Here is a 19563-nt window from a genome sequence, read left to right on the forward strand (position 1 = left end):
TGTTTAAACATTGTTGAATCCACTGTGGCCTGGCAAGAAGCATCTGGGAGCCAGACTTTTCCTGTGGACACATGCCAAGTAGTGTATTGTATTTCTTCACTGAAGTGAACTATATTGAGATAATTTTTCTTCTTGAGTTTTTTAAGTTCAGAAATTATTTTCCAAGCTAGGGGAAGATCATATGATAAAACTGTTTATAACTACCTGAATTCTATAATAGCTGGTCAAGAATTACTTTTATTTAGTTAGAGTAGGTATAAATAAGTCATTCAGTTAAGCTACATTCAGATAGTTAACATTATTCTCCTTGTTAGACCATTCTGGAAGGTTCACCTGTCATTTCATGTATTCTCTTTAGATCAGTGATTTATTCTAAGGAAGGACAAATAGACACTGAATGCCCCTTTAGGTACTATAGATGGGCATGCCATTAAATTTATATGTTTGATTGTGTTTTTTAATTAGATAGAAATAAACCCTAAATTGCATTCTTAATATATACAATTATAGCATAACATCAGTCTTAACTAAAAATTGTCAGGAAAAGTTTGTAAAGTGTCATTTAACTTTAAAGAAATACCTGAATAGTTGTGGATTGGGGATGAGAAAGCAAGAATACTTTGTCACACTGGAAAATAGGCTAGGGGTTATTAGTCTTGGAGCTCAGACACTGCCTGGACTCTAGGCTCCTAAGGTGACAGGGGTTTGTCTTTCCAGAATGGATAAGGTTATTCCATCTGCTACCCTGGGACGCTGTTGCGTGAGACCTTAAAAAAGTAAGATCTGGTTTGTCCACCATGTACATTAAAAATACCCTGGCTCTTATACACAAGAGCAGACATTTCGTTTATGTTGGCCTTATGTTTGCAATCTCAATAAGAGACACTTTGCAAATGAGAGTTCATCCATACCTTTAGGGGCCCAAAACAGAGCAAGTGTGTTGTTTTTTTAAGCTCAAATTTTTATTCTTATGTACTTTGAAGAACATCAGGTACTGTTTGGCAGGAATGAAGATAAAGAGCTCCATCAGATGAACTTTGTGTGCCTAACCTCCCCTTCTTTCCCCTACAGGTTCTACCTTGCTTCTTTTGGCAACTCCTCTCTATAGAAATATTCTAGTTTTAGAAGATCTCTCATTTTCTAGGCCCTGTAATATATTTTATCATAAATTTGTGTGTCAAAAAATACCTCCCACCTTAGAATTGAAAATGCTTTAAAAACATAATTCTGAAAGTCTATGTATAGTCCCTCATAGGTACATGGACATTTGTATTTTGAGAATGCCATTCTTTTATACTATGTAAAGTGTTTTTAATTTGCTGCATTTTTCATGTCTTATCGCAGTCAGATCTAGTGAGGAGCTATAGCTATTTTATTCAGGATTAATCAATCTTCTTGGGCTCCTGGCCAGGACAGAAGCTGCTCTCGGCTCTGCTTGCTTCAGGGCTTGGCCTTATTCTGTTTTCTCATCATATTCAGTCTCTGAGAGGGAGGTGATGGGAGATGATTTTTCCATTTGCAAGCTGCCTTCCAAATGAAAGAAAGATGGAGGGGGCAAAAGACAAGCTTTTCACTTTCTGTGGCCATTACAAACATGACTCTTCTCCTCTTTTTCAGCAGTGTACACTATTTTTCAAGGGAACTATTTTTTTTTCAGACTGTCAGAGTTAGCCAAGTTATTTTGTCATTGAAGAGTGTTAAAAGTAAGAATATATGTCTATATGACATCGTGAATATTAACTTTCTCATAAGTTGAATGTTATGGCAATATGTTAAAGTGCTGTTTAATTAACAAATAAGTGATCTATGCAAAGTCTTACATTGAATGAGAAGAATAAGTGTAGTGCGGGCTTCCCTGGTGGCGCAGTGGTTGAGAGTCCGCCTGCCAATGCGGGGGACACAGGTTCGTGCCCCGGTCCGGGAGGATCCCACATGCCGCGGAGCGGCTGGGCCGGTAAGCCATGGCCGCTGAGCCTGCGCATCCGGAGCCTGTGCTCCGCAGCGGGACAGGCCACAACAGGGAGAGGCTCGCGTACAGCAAAAAAAAAAAAAAAAAAAAAAAAAGCGTAGTGCTTCTGAACTTGGGCTCTGGAGGAAGACTGCCTGGATTCAAATGCTGACACTACTTCTTATAGCTGTGTTACGCTGAGCAAGTTACTTAAATGTTTCTATGCCTGTGTTTCTTCATCTGAAAGTGGGAATAACAGCAATACCTTCCTCATAGGGTTTTGAGGATTGAGTAAGATTTCACTGTAGAGTGTTATGGCTAGCATGGTGCTTGGCACACAGTACATTCTTAGATTATCATGATAATCACTGTTGTTAAAAATCTGTGCACTGGGCATTCAACTTTTTCATTCTCACAATAATTATCTAAAGTAGATTTTGTATTTCTGTTTTCCAGATTGAAAATTGAGGCTCAGAGAGTTTAATTAGCTTGTCTAAGTTTATACAGCTGGTGAAAGAGGATAATGTGAACTTCAGGAATATGAATTTTATTTGCATTTCTGTAGTTCCATTGTATCTTTTGGATTAATATGGGATTAATTTCTGATTCCATTATGATTGATTTTATTAATTATATTATTATTTAGTATTATTTAGTGAAGTATGCCTATATTTAGAAGTTTAAAAGGCAAGTGATATTTGAAGACAAAGGATGGGGGGATTGAGAGTGACTCTCTTCCCACCCTCTCAGCTTCTTATGTCTGGGACACACAGAGCCAGGGATCAGGATAGTTAGGGGTTTTTTTAGTATTTAGCAACAAGGAATATTCAACTAAGAGTAACTGACACTGAGAATGTGGAGAGGGCAGAAAAGCAATAAACAGTCATTACCATTGCCTCTTTTTCTTTCTACTATTTGATATAGTTTAAGTGTGGAAGTAGCATATTAAAAAATGAGTGAGACTGAAGGACATAGGAAATAAATAGGGAAACTGCTGCTATACCCAGATTTAATTGTGGAAAAAATTAGACAAAAGCAGTTGTCATCTTAGAATCCATCATAGCCAGTGAGGAAAAAAACTGGCCTCCGCCAGAGATGTTTGCCTAGACTTTAGGAAGGCGGATTTCAGAAAACTCAGAGAAAGAATAGGCACAATGTATGGTATTAAAGACAAGTGTTTTAAAATACCATTTAATATCACAGGATCTCAATGGGAAAAAAAAGGGAGAGAAACTAAAATATATCATTGTGCTAGAATCTATCCAATGAATGTAACTTTTCTTTTTTTTCTTCTTTTTTTTATGAATGTAACTTTTAAAGAGACATATATTAGCCATTGAAATGGCCAAATAACCAAAGAAAATATGAAAATAGCTGAAATTTATAAATTATGCTAAAGACAACAAAAGGTATATAATTGCTCTCTGGTTTTGTTTGTTTTTGAAATTATTAGGGGCAGTAATTCAAAGAAAACAATTTAGTTTTTATTTTATTTGCTCCCTTCTGTCAAGAATTATCCTCCAACTGATAAGATTGGTAAGAGGTAACAGAAGCCCAGGATGGGCAAAGAGATTCTAATAGAGTACCCAGCTAACCAAAATCTGTTTAGTTTTCATTCAACAAATTTTCATGGAAAACAGTTTTTTTGTTCTAGCCCCCGCCATGTTAGGCTGCTGTAATGTAAGTATACCCTTGGGGAGTTCACACTTGGAGGCAAGTAGACTAGTAGACAAATATTTATAATGCTCTGTACTAACTAAGGCTGTGAGAACAGAAAGGGAGGAGTGGCCAGCTGCCTGGAGGGATTTGGGAAAAGCACCCTAAGTTGGGGGACATTTGAGCCCTGTCTTCAGGATGAGCCGAATTTAATTTGTCTTCTGACCCAGAGAAGACTCTGAAGTGGACTCCAGAGAAACTACTAAAATAAGGTGTCCAAGAGAGCCTTTTATGTCATAAAGAAGATGAAATAATGATTCTAGAGTAGAACCCAACATGGCTTCAAGGAAATGACAGACATATAACAAAGACAATACCTTCAGTGAGGCATTTGGCCAGAATTCTTAATGAAATATTTATGGATATAAAGACCATTAGATAACTGACTATACAGCAGTGCCCAAAGGGTGTTGACCAATTGATTTTGTGATCACCTTAGGGCTTAGTTCTCAGAATTGTCATACTGTCGTGTTCATGAATGCCTTGGGTAGATACATACAGGCTATGCTCTCAATAGACCAAAATCGTGGATCAAATCTAACAGGATGAAGTATGATAGAATATCACACTTGCCTCAAAAATCTAGTTGCCCAAGTATGAGAAAGGAAAGACTTTGCCACACAGAAAATGGGAAGAACACGGGATTTTGGTCAACAGCTCAATATGAGTCAACAGTAATTTGATTCAATCCTCAGATTGTGTGCTTTGGGAGTATAAAAGAATTATCAAGCAGTGCTCTGGGTTAGCAAGATGACAGGTTTTTCATGTCGTGGATCAACAATATTTAGATTTTTAATTAAAACTACCCTAGAGGGCTTCCCTGGTGGCGCAGTGGTTGAGAGTCCGCCTGCCGATGCAGGGGACACGGGTTCGTGCCCCAGTTCAGGAAGATCCCACATGCAGCGGAGCAGCTAGGCCTGTGAGCCATGGCTGCGGGGCCTGTGCTCTGCAACGGGAGAGGCAACAGCAGTGAGAGGCCCGCGTACCACAAAAAAAAAAAAAAAAAAAACTACCCTAGAAAGTGCAGGGCAGCAATTCTCACACTTTTTAATCCCAGGAGGTCTTTTCTGTTTGTCTGGGTTTTTAGTTTGTTTGTTGTGGTGGTGGTTTTTTTTGTTTCTTGGCTCTCCCGCACGGCCTGTGGCATCTTAGTTCCCTGACCAGAGATCGAACCCAGGCCCTCTGCAATCAGGAGCCCTTTTCAGTCTTAAGAATTATTGAGGACTCCCAATTATTGAGGACTCTTTTGTTTATGTGGGTTATGCCTCTTAATATTTAGTGTGTTAGAAATTGAAACTGAGAAATATTAAAAATATTAATTAATTTAAAAGTCATAATGATAAGCCCACTACATGTGAACATAAATAACATTTTTTTGGAAAAATAGATATATTTTCCCAAAATATGAGTGAGGAGTGGCAGATCTCTTGAATGTGTATCTTAATAGGAGACATTTAGACTCTCATATCTGCTTCTGCCTTTACTCTGTTGTTATATGTTGTTTAATTTAAGTACAGTCAGCATGTGAAGAAAATCCAGCCTCATCCAGATATGTACTAATAGGAAAAGGAAGTATTTTAATAAGCCTTGCAGGTAATGGTGGGTATTCTTCTTTAATACTGTACCCAAACTTGACAAGTGTTTGTTAAAGGCTAGTTGCAATGTGGAATCCAAAACCGTATCAGTGAACTTTCCACACAGTATTACAGCAAAATTCAGGAGACCGTCTTGTACTTTGAATGGATGTTTTACCCATGCATGCTTTTGTAACATCATGCATTGGTCAGTTGGAAAATATTGGTTCATTACATTATGCAGAACTTCTAAATATTGACACAGTTATGGTACAATTAAAACATCACATTCATTAATATCCCCACTGATCTCATTAGAAAAGTCCTTAAATGCTGAGGAGTTATCAAGCTTATATCCTAAGATGTAAGTTTCTAAAATTCTAATTTTTGCTTGAAAGATCAAATTTTATCATGGGCAATAAATGTCAGTTGTTTTTGTTAAAATAACAAGTTCACTTAATTCATTTTTGAGAAAATGTCTGCCAGATTCTTAAGTCTGAGTAACCATAGCCTGTCAGTCATTCTTTCAAGTAAAAATGGTGTTCCATGAAAAAAGCAGCCAGTTCAGTTTACCACTCAATCTCCCACACACCTGGAGCTGCAGCAGCTATGCTTTATACATTCTTCTGATTTTGTCTCACAGCATATGAAAGAGACAGGTATTCAAGACTGATTAAAGGAAAATAATAATTTGTCATCAAGGACACTCTTAGGTGAAACTGGCTTGTGTGTTTTTAATGCTACTGCAGGGCAGTGAAGAATACAGTGACAGTTTGGTGCCACTGTGTTAGTTTACGTCGAAGTGTCAGCCGTTAACCCGTCATTGCTCTGCAGCATCAGTGCAAATTGTTAACACAATGAAAAAGGCAAATATCTTAATTTTATTATGAAAATAGTTTTGACTTCATAGACCCTCTATGCCCCAAAAGGGTCTTGGAAACCACTGCTGGTATAAGGGATTATAGAACCAATAAGTCAAATGGGTGATGGTTCCTCTTAGAGGGACCTGTGATTTTTCTTTCTTGGACTCTTGAAAATGAGGTTAAGGTGCACTGCACGTGAAGAGGTTGAGTGTATTTGCATAAGCAGGCATCAGAAACAGAGTCAAAGCCTGTAACAAATGAGCTCTGCATTCGTAGATCTGCCTTTTTCCTAAGGCTATGGTAGACAGTTCCTTATAAAACAGCCATGTTACAATTAAATGATCTTATCACCAACTTATGTATATTAGATAGTATTTTTACAGAATGAAACTTAAACCAAAATCTAAGTTAAGATGAAATATTTTACTTTCTAAAATGGGATGGATTCAAAATAGTTTATAATGAAATACATATACATTTTGGATATTATTATTAAAATGAGAATAAAGAAAAACCAGAAACTGAATAAGGGTTGTCTAGAAGGAGATGTTAATAGTGTTTATGGATAGGTCTTCTGTGACTGAAAATGGTTTTTCTTTTTTTGCTTATCTCTATTTTCTGACTTCTAGCAATGAACAGATACTGCTTTTGTAACAAGAATAATAAGAAAAAAGTTTAATTTAAATTAAAAAATGAACTTACATGTAGCAAAGTATAATTGTACCAGAAATCCAGAGCCAGGTAGAGGTTACGATAACTGAGAGATAATTTTTTTGGATGTAAATTTTAATATTACAGAATTTATTATACACTTTAATTAAAAAGCTGAGAATTTGAGCTTTGTGAAATAGTTAGAAGAATGTCATATTATAGCACACACCGACTAGAATACACTGGGACAAGGCGGAGTCACATTTCATAATTTCCCCATGTCTAGTATTCTTTAGGAGTGGGATCATTTGCAGACTCACAGTTACTTCTGACTGATGGAATCTGGCCTAGTAAAACCTTCTTTTTAACCTATGTGCTTTCCTTGCCTGCCATCGTTGCCTGTAGATGAACAAGTGTATGTAAGACTGCTCCTGATACTTAATAGAGAAGTACATCTAGAGCAGCAGAAACGTCTGCAGTGCATGTTGCACAGAAGGCAGTGCAGGGAGAGAAGAGCAGGGTGGAAGTGCCATGACCTTGGTCCAGTCATTCAACACCCCAGTTCAGTTCCCCTTTAATGAAAGAAGGAAGTTGAACTGGATGATAGCTAAGGTGTCTTTCCCTTCTAAGATTTCTCCCAATTCTGTCAAATGAGATTCTTGCTTGAATTTGAGTTTTTTTCCCAACATCCCAACCATGATGTTAACAAGTTTAATGTCTGTGAACAATCATTATTTTTGCATTTTCATGTTTGTGTATAAATTATGAATTTTAATATTATAGTACAGAAATTCACTGTGCTCTAAAGGCATTTATTTTAGCAGTGATAACCTTTTCGTATTAAACCCTATAAGAATAGAATGTCCAGGTTGAAAATTAGCTTCTATGATTGTAAAACTATTGCTTATTTTATTGCCTTTTATATCACGTTAACCTTCTTGGTTGCTAAATTAATAAGTTGTTACAAAACACCCAGCTCCTCAGGTAGTGAACTTGATACTGCATGCTACTTGTGCTTTTTTTTTTTCCCCTGAGAAATCTGATTATTTCATTGTCCTCTCCAAATCCTGTTCAAAGTGCTATGGGATAGACATTATTCTTTCTACTTTACAGAGAAGACGCTGAGAATTAGAAACAGTGTCGAGGTCGCATGAGTAACTAGACCTTTAACAATAGGACTCAGTTTGCTTAATTTCCAGGAGAGTAAACATGACTGCCATTTCAGGCATCTTTATCTTTCTTTTCATTTTGAAGTTAGCATAATACTAAAAGGCACATGCTTATATCTTTATAAAAATATATCTTTGATTGCTATAAACTATATGTCAGGCTATTAAATAGATAGAAGAAACCTTTAGAAGTGCCGTATTTTAAGTTCCCAGTAGTCCAGGATTTATAGGCCCTTAAGGAACTCACTTGTCTTCATTGTCATAATTTTGAATTCCCTCACCCATATCCCTTCGACTTTACTCTTCCACTTCTCTAACCCTTCCACCAGCTTCAGAGCTTGCCCCAGGTGTTGAGAGAGAAGAGGAGGTGAGGTACCATTTGTATAAATCCTCCCTGTGTTTCTGCCTCTTTGTCATCTTACTGCTAGGACTAGCTGGAGGTGTCTTCAGTTCCCCATCCCATCTGTTCCATCTCCTCCTACTCAGGGGCATCTTGCTTGCAACTCCCTGGAGCCTGAACCCTTGATGAAATGTGCAGGATAGCCTGTTGTTCTGAAATGTAGGTGAACCTCTTTCAGATCTTTGTGTGTAGAAAGGCTCCTCTTTACCATCTCCATTTAGCTGTGTTTTCCTTATTGAAATAAAGTGAGAAGGTAAAGCTGACTGGCCTCAGAAATAAATCCGTTTTCAATTATGAGTTGCATTAGAGACCTTTACAAACTATCAAATACTGTGTGCTGGCTTTAGGGGCAGTTGAGTGTGTAGAACATTAAAGGTGGGGAAGGAGAAGTGGAGAAGAGAAAGGAGAAGATGCACGTTTGGGACAGCCACACGTGAAATTCTGTTTCTAAATCGTCGCTGAAAGGATTGCTTAACCTAAGATGTACCTCAAATACAGTGCTATGGTAGGATAGAACCTACCCACTTATGTGAAAATGTTTTCCAAGTCCACAAACAGCCAATATTCACGAGAAATTTTAGCAAAAACTCTATCTATAAACTGAAAATCAAGAAAATGGCACCATGGCTTAAAGCTGGGGCTTCAGTGAAAGATGTGAAAGTTTAAATCCCAGCTCTTGTTCTAACTGGCTGTGTGAACCTGGACAAATTATTCAAGCTCTGTAAATGTCACTTTTGCATCCGTAAAGAGGAAAAAAGTTCCTATTATTACCTCATAGAATTGGTATGAGGATTTAGTTACATAATGGATATGAATGCATATAGTGTGAACATTGAAGCAACATATATTAACGTTTCTTGAGATAAATATATAGTCTCATAATCAGATGAAGCCTGGGCAGGTAGAGATCTAAACCAAGATTTGTTTCAGAGCATAACTTTTGATTCTGTGTTTTATTCTTTTTAAAATTACACTGTAATTCAGGAGAGCTGTTTTCTGAAGGTGTTTAGTGAGAAAGGTAGTCATCGTGTGAGTCAAGGATTTTCTTGTGTTGTCGTCCTCTTCTCCCTGGAAGACATGATAATATCAGTCCTCAGCCATGATGTGAACATCACACATCCTGTTTTGGTGCTAACAAATTGTCTTTAGCCTTTTCCAAGCAATGTCAGCTACACATGTCAGTTGCTTATCACTTTTGTTTTTTTGGTTATTTATCCTTAAAAACGAACGTTAGTAAGTCAGAAATAGCCATTTTGTAAAAACTGCATAGCTAGACAGATCTTTGATCCTTATTAGGGTCATAATCCATCTGTTATGGAACTGGATCAATTTGTAAATTAAATTGATTAATCTAGCAGCGAAAAAGAAAGGTCTTGACTTTTCCCACAGGAAGCATTTCCTCAAATGGTAGTCATTCTAAAAAAATCTGGGAAGACTCAATTTTCTGCTCTTCTTTTCTCTTTGCTCAACTCAGCAAAAAGGCTTAATATGTATCCAAAAAAGAGTGAAAGTAGAATTCAAGCTTTTAGATTCTCTAGGGTCTGGTTGTTCCTGGAGGTCTCATATTTTTGACAGGGTTTAATGTTAAAAACCTTTCAATGACTATAAGAACATTTTTAATACTCATTGGTTAGTTTAGTAAATGTATAACTATGCTTGAGTTATCTTCTGCAATTAGTTCACTTTATTGTTATTTTCATCTTGTTATGATCAAAAAAAAAAAAGAATCTCCCGGTGATTCTCCTAACAATGTGTGAATGGAATAATAACTTCACATGTTGAAGCGTTTTGTGCTGCAGCTGAGAGGCATGTAAATACCAGCTGCTTGTTTGCAAGAAGCTTCCAGATTTGCAATATGATTGCTATGGAAACCACATAATGAAAACCTTATAACCATCTGTATGGTTTGATGGATTTTGTTGCATAGCTGAGCTGTTTTGTTTACTGTTATTAAAATGTTGAATGGAATATATTAACCCACACATATTGACTATTTGAGGTATTAATTAGTATCGTATAATGACTTCATGCCTCAACCCCCAAATAAAATATGTTTAATAATAAACCTAAATAAAACAACATCTGTATGTTTCTAATATATTGTGAAGGTGATTATTGCCTAGAATTTTGGTCACTTGTCCTTATATATTTTTTGAATGATGTGGAGAGGTTTGCTCTGTTAGTAAATGAATATAGTAGTAGGATTTATTTTCATGATTTTGGAATCCGTTTGTTCACTTAGTATTTATTGAACATCTCCCTTGTACCAGAGTCTATTCAAGATTCAGGTTGAGTTCTTTTCTTCCTAAGATTAAAAAAACACACACCAGATTTGATTTTGTTGTCTTTTATATGGAAGCTGTTTGTACTGTTAGCCCAAGATAAAATGGGTTGTTTTACTGTTAAGAAAAATTGATATTTGAAACACAGAAGGCTTTGACCTAAACATAGAAGTTCTAGGTTTGCAAAGGAGAAAGGAACTGTTTTTAATGAGCATCTTATCCTCTAAAATACTTCTTATTAAGCATCTCACATGGATTTCAATTTGGATACTTCACAGTAAATATTTTTAATATCATTCTGATAGTTTAAGAATACATTGCACATATAACAGGTACTTAAATTTTAATAAAATAATAAATTCTTAGTAATAAATTCTAAATTCATTGACAACTTTGCCAAGAATGGAGTTTTTCCCACTTAATTCTTGTAATTATTATTATTTTTTTTTTGCGGTACGCGGGCCTCTCACTGTTGCGGCCTCTCCCGTTGCGGAGCACAGGCTCTGGACGCGCAGGCCCAGCGGCCATGGCTCACGGGCCCAGCCGCTCCGCGGCGTGTGGGATCTACCCGGACCGGGGCACGAACCCGTGTCCCCTGCATCGGCAGGCGGACTCTCAACCACTGCGCCACCAGGGAAGCCCTTCTTGTAATTATTAATAGTTTTTATGATATCTTGACACTGACTTTGGGTGGTGAGAGTAAATCCCATAGTGTCTTCTTAAGAGCCAGGAATAGTGCTTTCTGTATTAATGTGGTTAAAGCTTTTGACTTCAGGACAAGTGCCCTTAACTGTTTTTGAATTTACTTCTTACTATTGAATTTGTGACCAAATTGGAAGAGAGGGAGTGCTGGGGAAAGAGAAAGTATGAAAAGTAAAGAAAGCTCTCTCCTTCACCTCAAAAGAAATTAATGATTTGTAAAACGAGTAGCTTGGACTAATGACGGTAAATGTCCCTAATACCTTTAAAATCTGTATGAAAACACCCTATTGATCCATTTCTGATAACTAGTCCTTGAGGTTTAACATAAGTGAGATAATTGTTGAAGAGAAAAGAGACAGCATTTAGTATTAGACATTTTATTAGGTCTTCTATGTATTCTTTACTATTTGACTGAACTATATTAAATCGCCAATATTATGTTTAACTTAATGTGTGTAAAGTGCCAATGATTTCCAGCTGTTCCTTATATTGGAGCTTTCATTCTTTTGTTTGAATTGAGTTACAAAAATTTGAAACAGTTATAATTATCTTGTAAGTACAGTAACTCTCAAGCTTGATTTCAATGCTGGTTTTTATTAATCACCACTTTAAAATGTGCACGAGACTTCTAAATTTACACCTGCATTCTTGACCTGTCTACCAAGCTTTCCAGTTGCCCCTGGACATTTCCTCTGGGTTGCCCCACCAGTATATTAAATCTCCCATATCAGAAACACAACCCCTTGAGTAGCTTCTCTTGGCTATTCTCTTTTTAGTAATGATGTTCCCATTTCTCAGTTAACTAAGGTCAAAACCTGAGTCATCCTTGGTTGCTCATTCTTTTCCCGTAGCCCTCCACGTCCAGTCAGGCAGAGTTTGTCTATTCTAGTTCGTTTCCCTCTCATAACCCTCTCCGTTCCATTCCCTCTGCCCCTTCAGTTCAGGACTGACTTCCCCTTTAGCTAGACTAGGAGTGGTCTCTCTCCCCACACCCCTCATCTAGGCTGTCTGGGACAATGGGATGTGATAGCCATTCCTCAAGCGGTTTCAGTCCTGCCCTTTCTCGCCTCAGAAATTCTGGGGGACTCTTATTCCTCACCAAACGTGTAAAAGTCTGAAGTCCACATCAGGATGTTCACGGCTCTTCAACAGTTTGCCCGAATGACTAGCATTATCTCCCATCCTGCTCTTATTCTACAAGAACAGCCCCCGCCTTTATTATTATTATTGTTTTGATAAAAATGGACCATTTTTAAGTCTTTATTGAATTCATTACAATATTGCTTCTGGTTTTTTTCTATGTTTTGGTTTTTTGGCTATGAGGCATGTGGGATCTTAGCTCTCCGACCAGGGATTGAACCAGCACCCCCTGCATTGGAAGGCGAAGTTTTAACCACTGGACCGCCAGGAAGTCCCAAGAGAACCACATTCTTTAGCCAAAATGAATATGCTCATGCCTTGTTCTTTTGTTCATGCCTTCCCTTGTCTGGAAATTTCCTCTTTCCCATCTCTCCTTATTCAGATTCTCTCCATCCCTCAGAGCCTTTATGGTATTGCCCCAGTTGGGTGGTTTCTCCTCTGCACTCCTTCAGTACCTTGTACCTCACAGGTCAGGTTTTATGCCCCTTATCCCACTTTCCTTTAGGTTCTGTCTTCTGTCCCCTCTAGGCTGTAACTTCCTGAAGGCAGAAGCTTCCTACTACCCTTGCCTTTCTGGTAGAACCTCTCTCTCTTACAGGTAGTTAATGCTCAATGAAGATTCATGAGTTGAATTATTTAATAGTCATAATGACTGTATTTGTTTCTTTTGCATATTTTTCTTTAAAGTTTTTGATTTTCTTGGAATTACGATTCTTTTTGATCCCAGTTTTTCCTTGACATGCCATTTTGTTCGTATGTCCTGCCTTAAATATTTCTAAATTGTATATTAATCCTTAGGTGGGGCAAGTGGTCATGTGGTAAGTATTTCTTTGATGTAAAAGGATTAACTAGCCTATTGACTCTGTTTAAAAACCCTTCTTATTTAATCTCATCACTTTTCTTCCCATAACTTGGGAAAGGAGTGTGATGGGAGAGTGTAGAAATAACATGAAGATATATATGAACATATGCAGGATAAAGAACATGGATTTTGTAATCATAAACCTAAGTTTGAATAGCAAACATTGGAAGTTTCTTTATCTTTTTGAGTCTCAGTTTATTTCTCTTTAAAATGAGGATTTAAAATGGTTTACCTATGAAGTCTTAACCTCTGCTGTAGTGTATGACACATAGTAGTTCCTCAGTGTAATTTGGGGGGGTCTTACCTTGAAGGGTGAGGATGCTTCTAGTATCTTCCTGTGATGATCAATTGAGAAAACATGAAGTATCTGATGCTCAGTAAATGACTTCTAGGTTAACTGTATTTTATATCACACATTTTCTCTTTGCTCTGCTGTTGTTTCAGGGACCATGATTTTATCTGTGGTACTCATGCCACAGTATAATGTGGTCAATCCGTATAATGCCGGGTGTCATCTTACTGCATTTTTAGGGCTTTTCGGGATTTAAGGTTATTCCAGATGAGTTTCTGTGAATATTTAAAACAAAATACGTGAAACGTTAGTACATACCTTAAATTTTATCAAGCCAACTGGTCAGGTTGCTATTTGGAAATAGCTAGAGGTTTCTTTATTCAGCTTTAGATTATTGAAAAGGGGATGTGAATGTTGAGTGGTTTCATTCTTTGAAAAGGAATATTTATGTGTTATACACTTTTAGTTTTGCTCTTAAGATGGGGTGAGTACTGTGTCTTTCTCCCTGAGGAAAGCCTTCAGTGTCCCATTTATGTTGTTTATTTACAGAAGAGGAAGAGAATGGAGCTCCGCTGAAAGTGGAGGGGCAAAGGAAGATGAGTCAGGACAGTGTTCACCACACCACAGGTAATGAGTTGTGCAGCTTTCTGGGAAAGCTTATGTTGGTTTTGTTCACTTTCCTTTTCGTCACTTTCTTACTGCTCTAAAGATGTGTCCTCAGCTCCCCGAGGTTGTCTCCTTGGGTCTGGACCTCTTATGGCTGATAAGCTTCTTAGACCCATTTAGGATGCATGAAAACCACTTGAGAAGGATTTATAAAGTAAGCCAATTTATACAAGGTATTCCTTTCTGAATTACTTTGTAACGACTCAATTAGCTTTCATTTCTGCGCAAAGGAGATTTAGTTGCATAAATTAGCTTACCATCATTGAGGAAGTGTCACTGCTAAAGGACAGTTTATAGATACAACATGCAGTTGCTGTCAAACCTATAAGAATGTAATATAGACATCTGTGTATACTTTGTGCTTGAGCAGAACAGACTTCTGCCATTCAGAGACTAACAGGGGACAACAAGTTGCCCAGGGGACTGGCAATGTAGACATCTCTGAAAAGGTCAACTTGACACAGGCTCTGACAATCGACCCACAGCTCTGTCTTCTTTGATAAAAATCAGATAAACTTAAGACTGCTAATTGATCTGCAGCCTGTTTAAATGTTGGCCATGCATATCTTCATTGCATATGATTAACACAGAAAGCAAATGAATTGGGTAAGAAATGCCAGAGTCCAGTGACAGCAGCTTAAAAATGGGAAAAGGACAGTGGTGGGCTGGAAGGCTAGGAAGGATATTCCCCTTATCCCTTTCCACTTGGCACGTGGCCCCAGGTACTAATTATGACTAAGACTGGAAAAATAATTGCACGTGCTGTGTACGGAATCACATGATAAAGGCAACTTCTCTTGCTTCTTGTTATTTCCAAACAGCAGGAGATAAACCGTATCTGTAGTGCAAGCATGAGGTTAGTTTTGATAAACCAGCAATTATTTTACACAGAAAGAAGAGAAGGACTGCCTTCTTATCAGGACTTTACACCTCTTCATAGCCGCATGTCAGCTGGGGCAAGGTCTGCCATATCATCCCATGTTCTGCAAAGAGCTATAGTTGGGGGTCACCTCTCCTCTCTGATATGTCCATACATCACTCTTTCAAGCTGTCAGGGGCAGGGTGGTCAAGCAGTGTGTGTTCAGGAAGTAGGCTTCCCGAGTCCTTCCTACTGTGGCATATAGAAAGGAAACAGAGGCCTGATTTCCGGACCTGGACAGGAAAGCAGGAGCAGGTTGCTGCAAAAGGTTTGGGTTTGCTTTTTTCAGAAGGGAAGTGAGGAACAAGTCATTAGATGCAGCTATAAACACCAAGGCTGAGCAAAGCTTTGAGGACAATGTTCACTGGCAGTTTTAAGTACATACGTTTTGTTATTATCATAAAGCTTCTGCCAAAAGCATGTCGTTTTCTTTTTTTTTTAATTTCTGTGCAGGTATAGAAGGTGGACACATACAAATCTTCTTTCCACAAATATGAGTGTTTTGGCTTAAAACAATTGTGTTTTTCCAAAACCCTTTTAAAGTAACTATCTCCCACATTTTTGCCTTTGAGGGAAGGAAGAACAAATCAGTTTTTCCTCAAAGGAATGCAATAAGGAGATCTACCTTTTCAGGAATGCAATAAGGAGATCTACCTTTTCATGCAATTGCTATAAAGCAATGCAATAATTCTTATCTTTAGTGACATGAAATTCTTTTCAAGCAACAGTTTTAATGCTTTTGCATACCAGTGACCTTTGCTCTCCCCAGCCTGTCAAAGATGTAACATTAGAAGTTTGTTTGCTGTGCAGGGCAGTGAGTTGACAAGGGTATTACTATCTTGCTGAGCTTCCCATGATGTGAACTTCTAACCTTACTCAAGAATGTTATATTTTTCACATTGACTGATTTTACTAAAGGAAAAATTCTTTTTTCAGACTACTCTAATGTAAAATATATAAGCAGAAACAAAATTAAGCATGTATTTCTTACAAGTTATTTCATGTTTAAGCTTACGTAGCTTGCATATAAAAAATAAAGATTCCATTTGATTTTTTTGAACATTATACAATATGCTTACGTTTCTAAAATAGTTTTTACACCTATAACATTACCCAAGGAGAGATTCTCCATTATCTTATTATTGTGTTTTACCCATTGTCATCATGTTTTAAAAATCTTTTCATTTTTGCAAAAGTCAATATCTCCAATGTTTAGCTTGTACTTTCATAACAATTCTGTTTTTCTTGCTCAGTGATCTGTTTTTGCATGTTTAACTTACAAGAGCAAATACATTGTTTAAATCTTTCACAAGCCAGCTAATTTAGAATGTTATTTTCTTTGTTTCTTTACCTTCTTTCTTAACCATGTATGCTTCTTAGGACAAGAAACATAATGAGATGATTTTTTTTTGATAATTTTGAAAACATGGATCACGGTGTGGATAGAATAGGAAAATTAATTCATATAATAAAGACAACTAAACCGATTTAATTTGTATTCAGAATGTAAGCTTATTGGTGGTTTATGACATTATGCTCCATCCCATTTTTTTTGTTGTTGTTGTTTTTAAAAAACACATCTCACAGGGATTATATTTTCAGTGTATAAATGAAGTGTTAACTTCTGTGAACCCACAGTGCTTCCAAGGATATCGATGCATATTTTTTTGTGTATGTTCAGACACACTTAAAATTTAGAAAAGTAAACCAGAGGAGCTTGCTGCTCTCTGAGGAACAAGATAATTCTTAATTTTTATGTCTGGAATTCATTTTAAGAATTTTGACATTACTTTCCGAAGGAGACTAAGGCTAATGAACATAGACTGCCAGGTTTTCTCCCCCGTTGTGATTCTTCTACAGCAGGGGTCTCTAACCCCCCGGCGCCGCGGACCGGTACCGGTCCGCAGCTTGTTAGGAACCGGGCCGCACAGCAGGAGGTGAGCGGTGGGCGAGCGAGCAAAGCTTCATATGCCCCTCCCCATCGCTCGCGTTACCGCCCGAACCATTCCCACGATCCCCCCCACCCCGCGCTCCACCACCCCCCGTCCGTGGAAAAATTGTCCTCCGTGGAAAAATTTGGTCCCTGGTGCCAAAAAGGTTGGGGACCGCTGTTCTACATCGTAACTAATATTGCATACTGAAATAGAATAGTCAATTTGTGTGTACAGGTAGGTAGCCATGTGACATAAACAACTTATTATTCTTTAACAGGGCTCACATATGGGACACAGGAATGAGGTTGGTCTTTGGGTAACATCATCATCAAGATTGCAGAAAGCACAGTAGAAAATGCATCTTGTTCCCAGCACTGCCAGATCACTAGCTCTGTTGACTTTTTACAGCAGTGAGATTTAATGAAATGCCCATGATTCACATCTAGGGAGAGATGCATCTTGCACACGGTTGGGGTCTCTCTTCCCCTCCTGTGCTCCTGTAACTCCCATTAGTGTTAATGGGAGTTTCACTAAGCGCATGGAGGGGAGGAGAGACCCCCAAAGTGATAAGGATTATGTGTTAGAAATCACCATATACTTTCCTCTTCCTTCTTCCCTCTCCCCTGCGTTTGAAAATCTACTGAGTGAAAAACTATTGCGAGAGAATCTGAAAAAGAAAAGAGCAAGCAGTAGGCTGAACAGCTGCAGAACCCACTGGGATGCTTCAGCTAAGCCAAAACTTCTCTAGTTTTTAACCCAGGTTTTCTTTCTTCAGCCTTTTAGGATCAAGCCTAAGGCTGAGCAGCATGGGGAACACACAGGAGCCTCGACTGGGGAAACCAGCTATTTAGATCCTTTTACCTCCTGGCCAGTGACTATGGGGGAGGGCCTTGCGTGTGAAATGATGTCATCCTCTCCTTGCTCTAATTCCTTGACTTTTAAACTGACACTGACGGACTGCATGGGGCACAACATTTGACCCAGTTAGCAGTTGATTTAATCTGACTAGAATGTTTCAACTTCTAAATCCCTATTTGTCTAAATAAGTGGTTTTTAAAGGAAATCATTCACTTCATTATTAAGTAATTTTTTTCTTAGAAAAAGTTGACAATGTTTGGAGAAATCTGTCCAGCCAGAGTGCCCTCTAGTGTCCATTCATAGAATTTCCATAATATATGCTTTGAGGGGAAAATGTAATGAAGGGTGGCCACGAGCATTGTTAGTTCTTGGTTGGATTCCCAGGCTTGTGTACATCCCTGCTAGCTTCTGTGATGAGTGTTCAAATGCTAGAGCGGAAAAGTCAATAAGGTGTCTGTCTCTCTGTCTCCCTCCCTCCTTCTATCCTTCCTTTCCCCCGTCCCCCCTCTTTTTTTGAGTTCTTAGAAAACAAGCGGTAAAACTTTAATGGGAGGATTGTCCTTGTTTATTTTCTTAAAAGTATAATGGAAAAGTCGTGTCTTCTTAAAGAGTCAGACTCCATATTATTCAGATTTTCTTTTTGGCTTTAAAAAAATGCTTCAGATACTAAAGAGAATTTTTAAAATTTCTAACAAACCTGACACTTTGAGTAAATCACAAGCTATGTGTAATAAGATGAACGCCCTCCTGACACGCTAATGTGACCGGTTGTGTTAGACTTGCCAAGGAGCCTGCTGTTTGAGAGCCATATAACAAAACTAAGATGACAACCCTGATCCAGCATGTGTCTCCACAGTTATCCCCTCAGAATTCAAAGATGACATTCCAGTGATGGAAGTTGTCAGCACGTGTATGTTCTGCCTGGTTAGTGAATACAGGGACATCTTATTGATATTGCTTGCATTCTTTTTGCATTAACTCATCAAAACTCAATTATCATGAAATTAAAAACAGGAAACAGTTCTCAGTGTAACAAAAGCAGCCAGTGTATTTAACTCTGTGCTGTGTTTCAGGCGACCCACATTGTATAAGTGACAAAGCATTTATTACCCGGTTTATTGTGGTATTATAGAGCGGAGAGCGCTAAATAATCAATCAGTTAATGGTCTGTATGGCAGTTTGAACACATCACATCCATTGTGCTTATGCTGTTAGAAGGATGAGCTGATAACTGCAGTGTATGTTGCATGTTTATTCAGAGCCTAATGTCCTAAACTAGGGCTGACAGAAATCTTGGAAAATGCAGCTTTAGCACTGGCAGTTTCAAAGTTGCTAACATATTTTAGAAATAACTTTGAGAGGCTTTGGGTACAAAAGTCCCTAAAGATAAGAGCTGGAATTATCCTTTAGATTACTTTCATTTTATTCTCTTCCTTTAACCAGCTTTATGTTTTGAAAAAGTTTAAATTTAGGGACTTCCCTGGCGGTCCATGGGTTAAGACTTCGCCTTCCAATGCAGGGGGTGCAGGTTTGATCCCTGGTCCGGGGAGCTAAGATCCCACATGCCTCGTGACCAGAAAAACAAAA

At 38.0% G+C, this 19563-nt stretch overlaps 1 protein-coding gene across 2 annotated transcripts in view; it reads left to right on the forward strand.

The window, feature by feature from the left end:
• SKAP2 (src kinase associated phosphoprotein 2) overlaps nt 1-19563 on the forward strand; it is a 161907-nt gene that overhangs the window by 117011 nt on the left and 25333 nt on the right. For both annotated transcript variants that reach the window (XM_032642409.1, XM_032642410.1), the window contains exon 10: nt 14149-14226. In XM_032642409.1, coding sequence (XP_032498300.1) covers nt 14149-14226 — 78 coding nt within the window. The remainder of the gene's footprint in view (nt 1-14148; nt 14227-19563) is intronic.

This window comes from Phocoena sinus, chromosome 9, assembly GCF_008692025.1.
Source record: "Phocoena sinus isolate mPhoSin1 chromosome 9, mPhoSin1.pri, whole genome shotgun sequence".
Lineage (NCBI taxonomy): Eukaryota > Metazoa > Chordata > Mammalia > Artiodactyla > Phocoenidae > Phocoena > Phocoena sinus.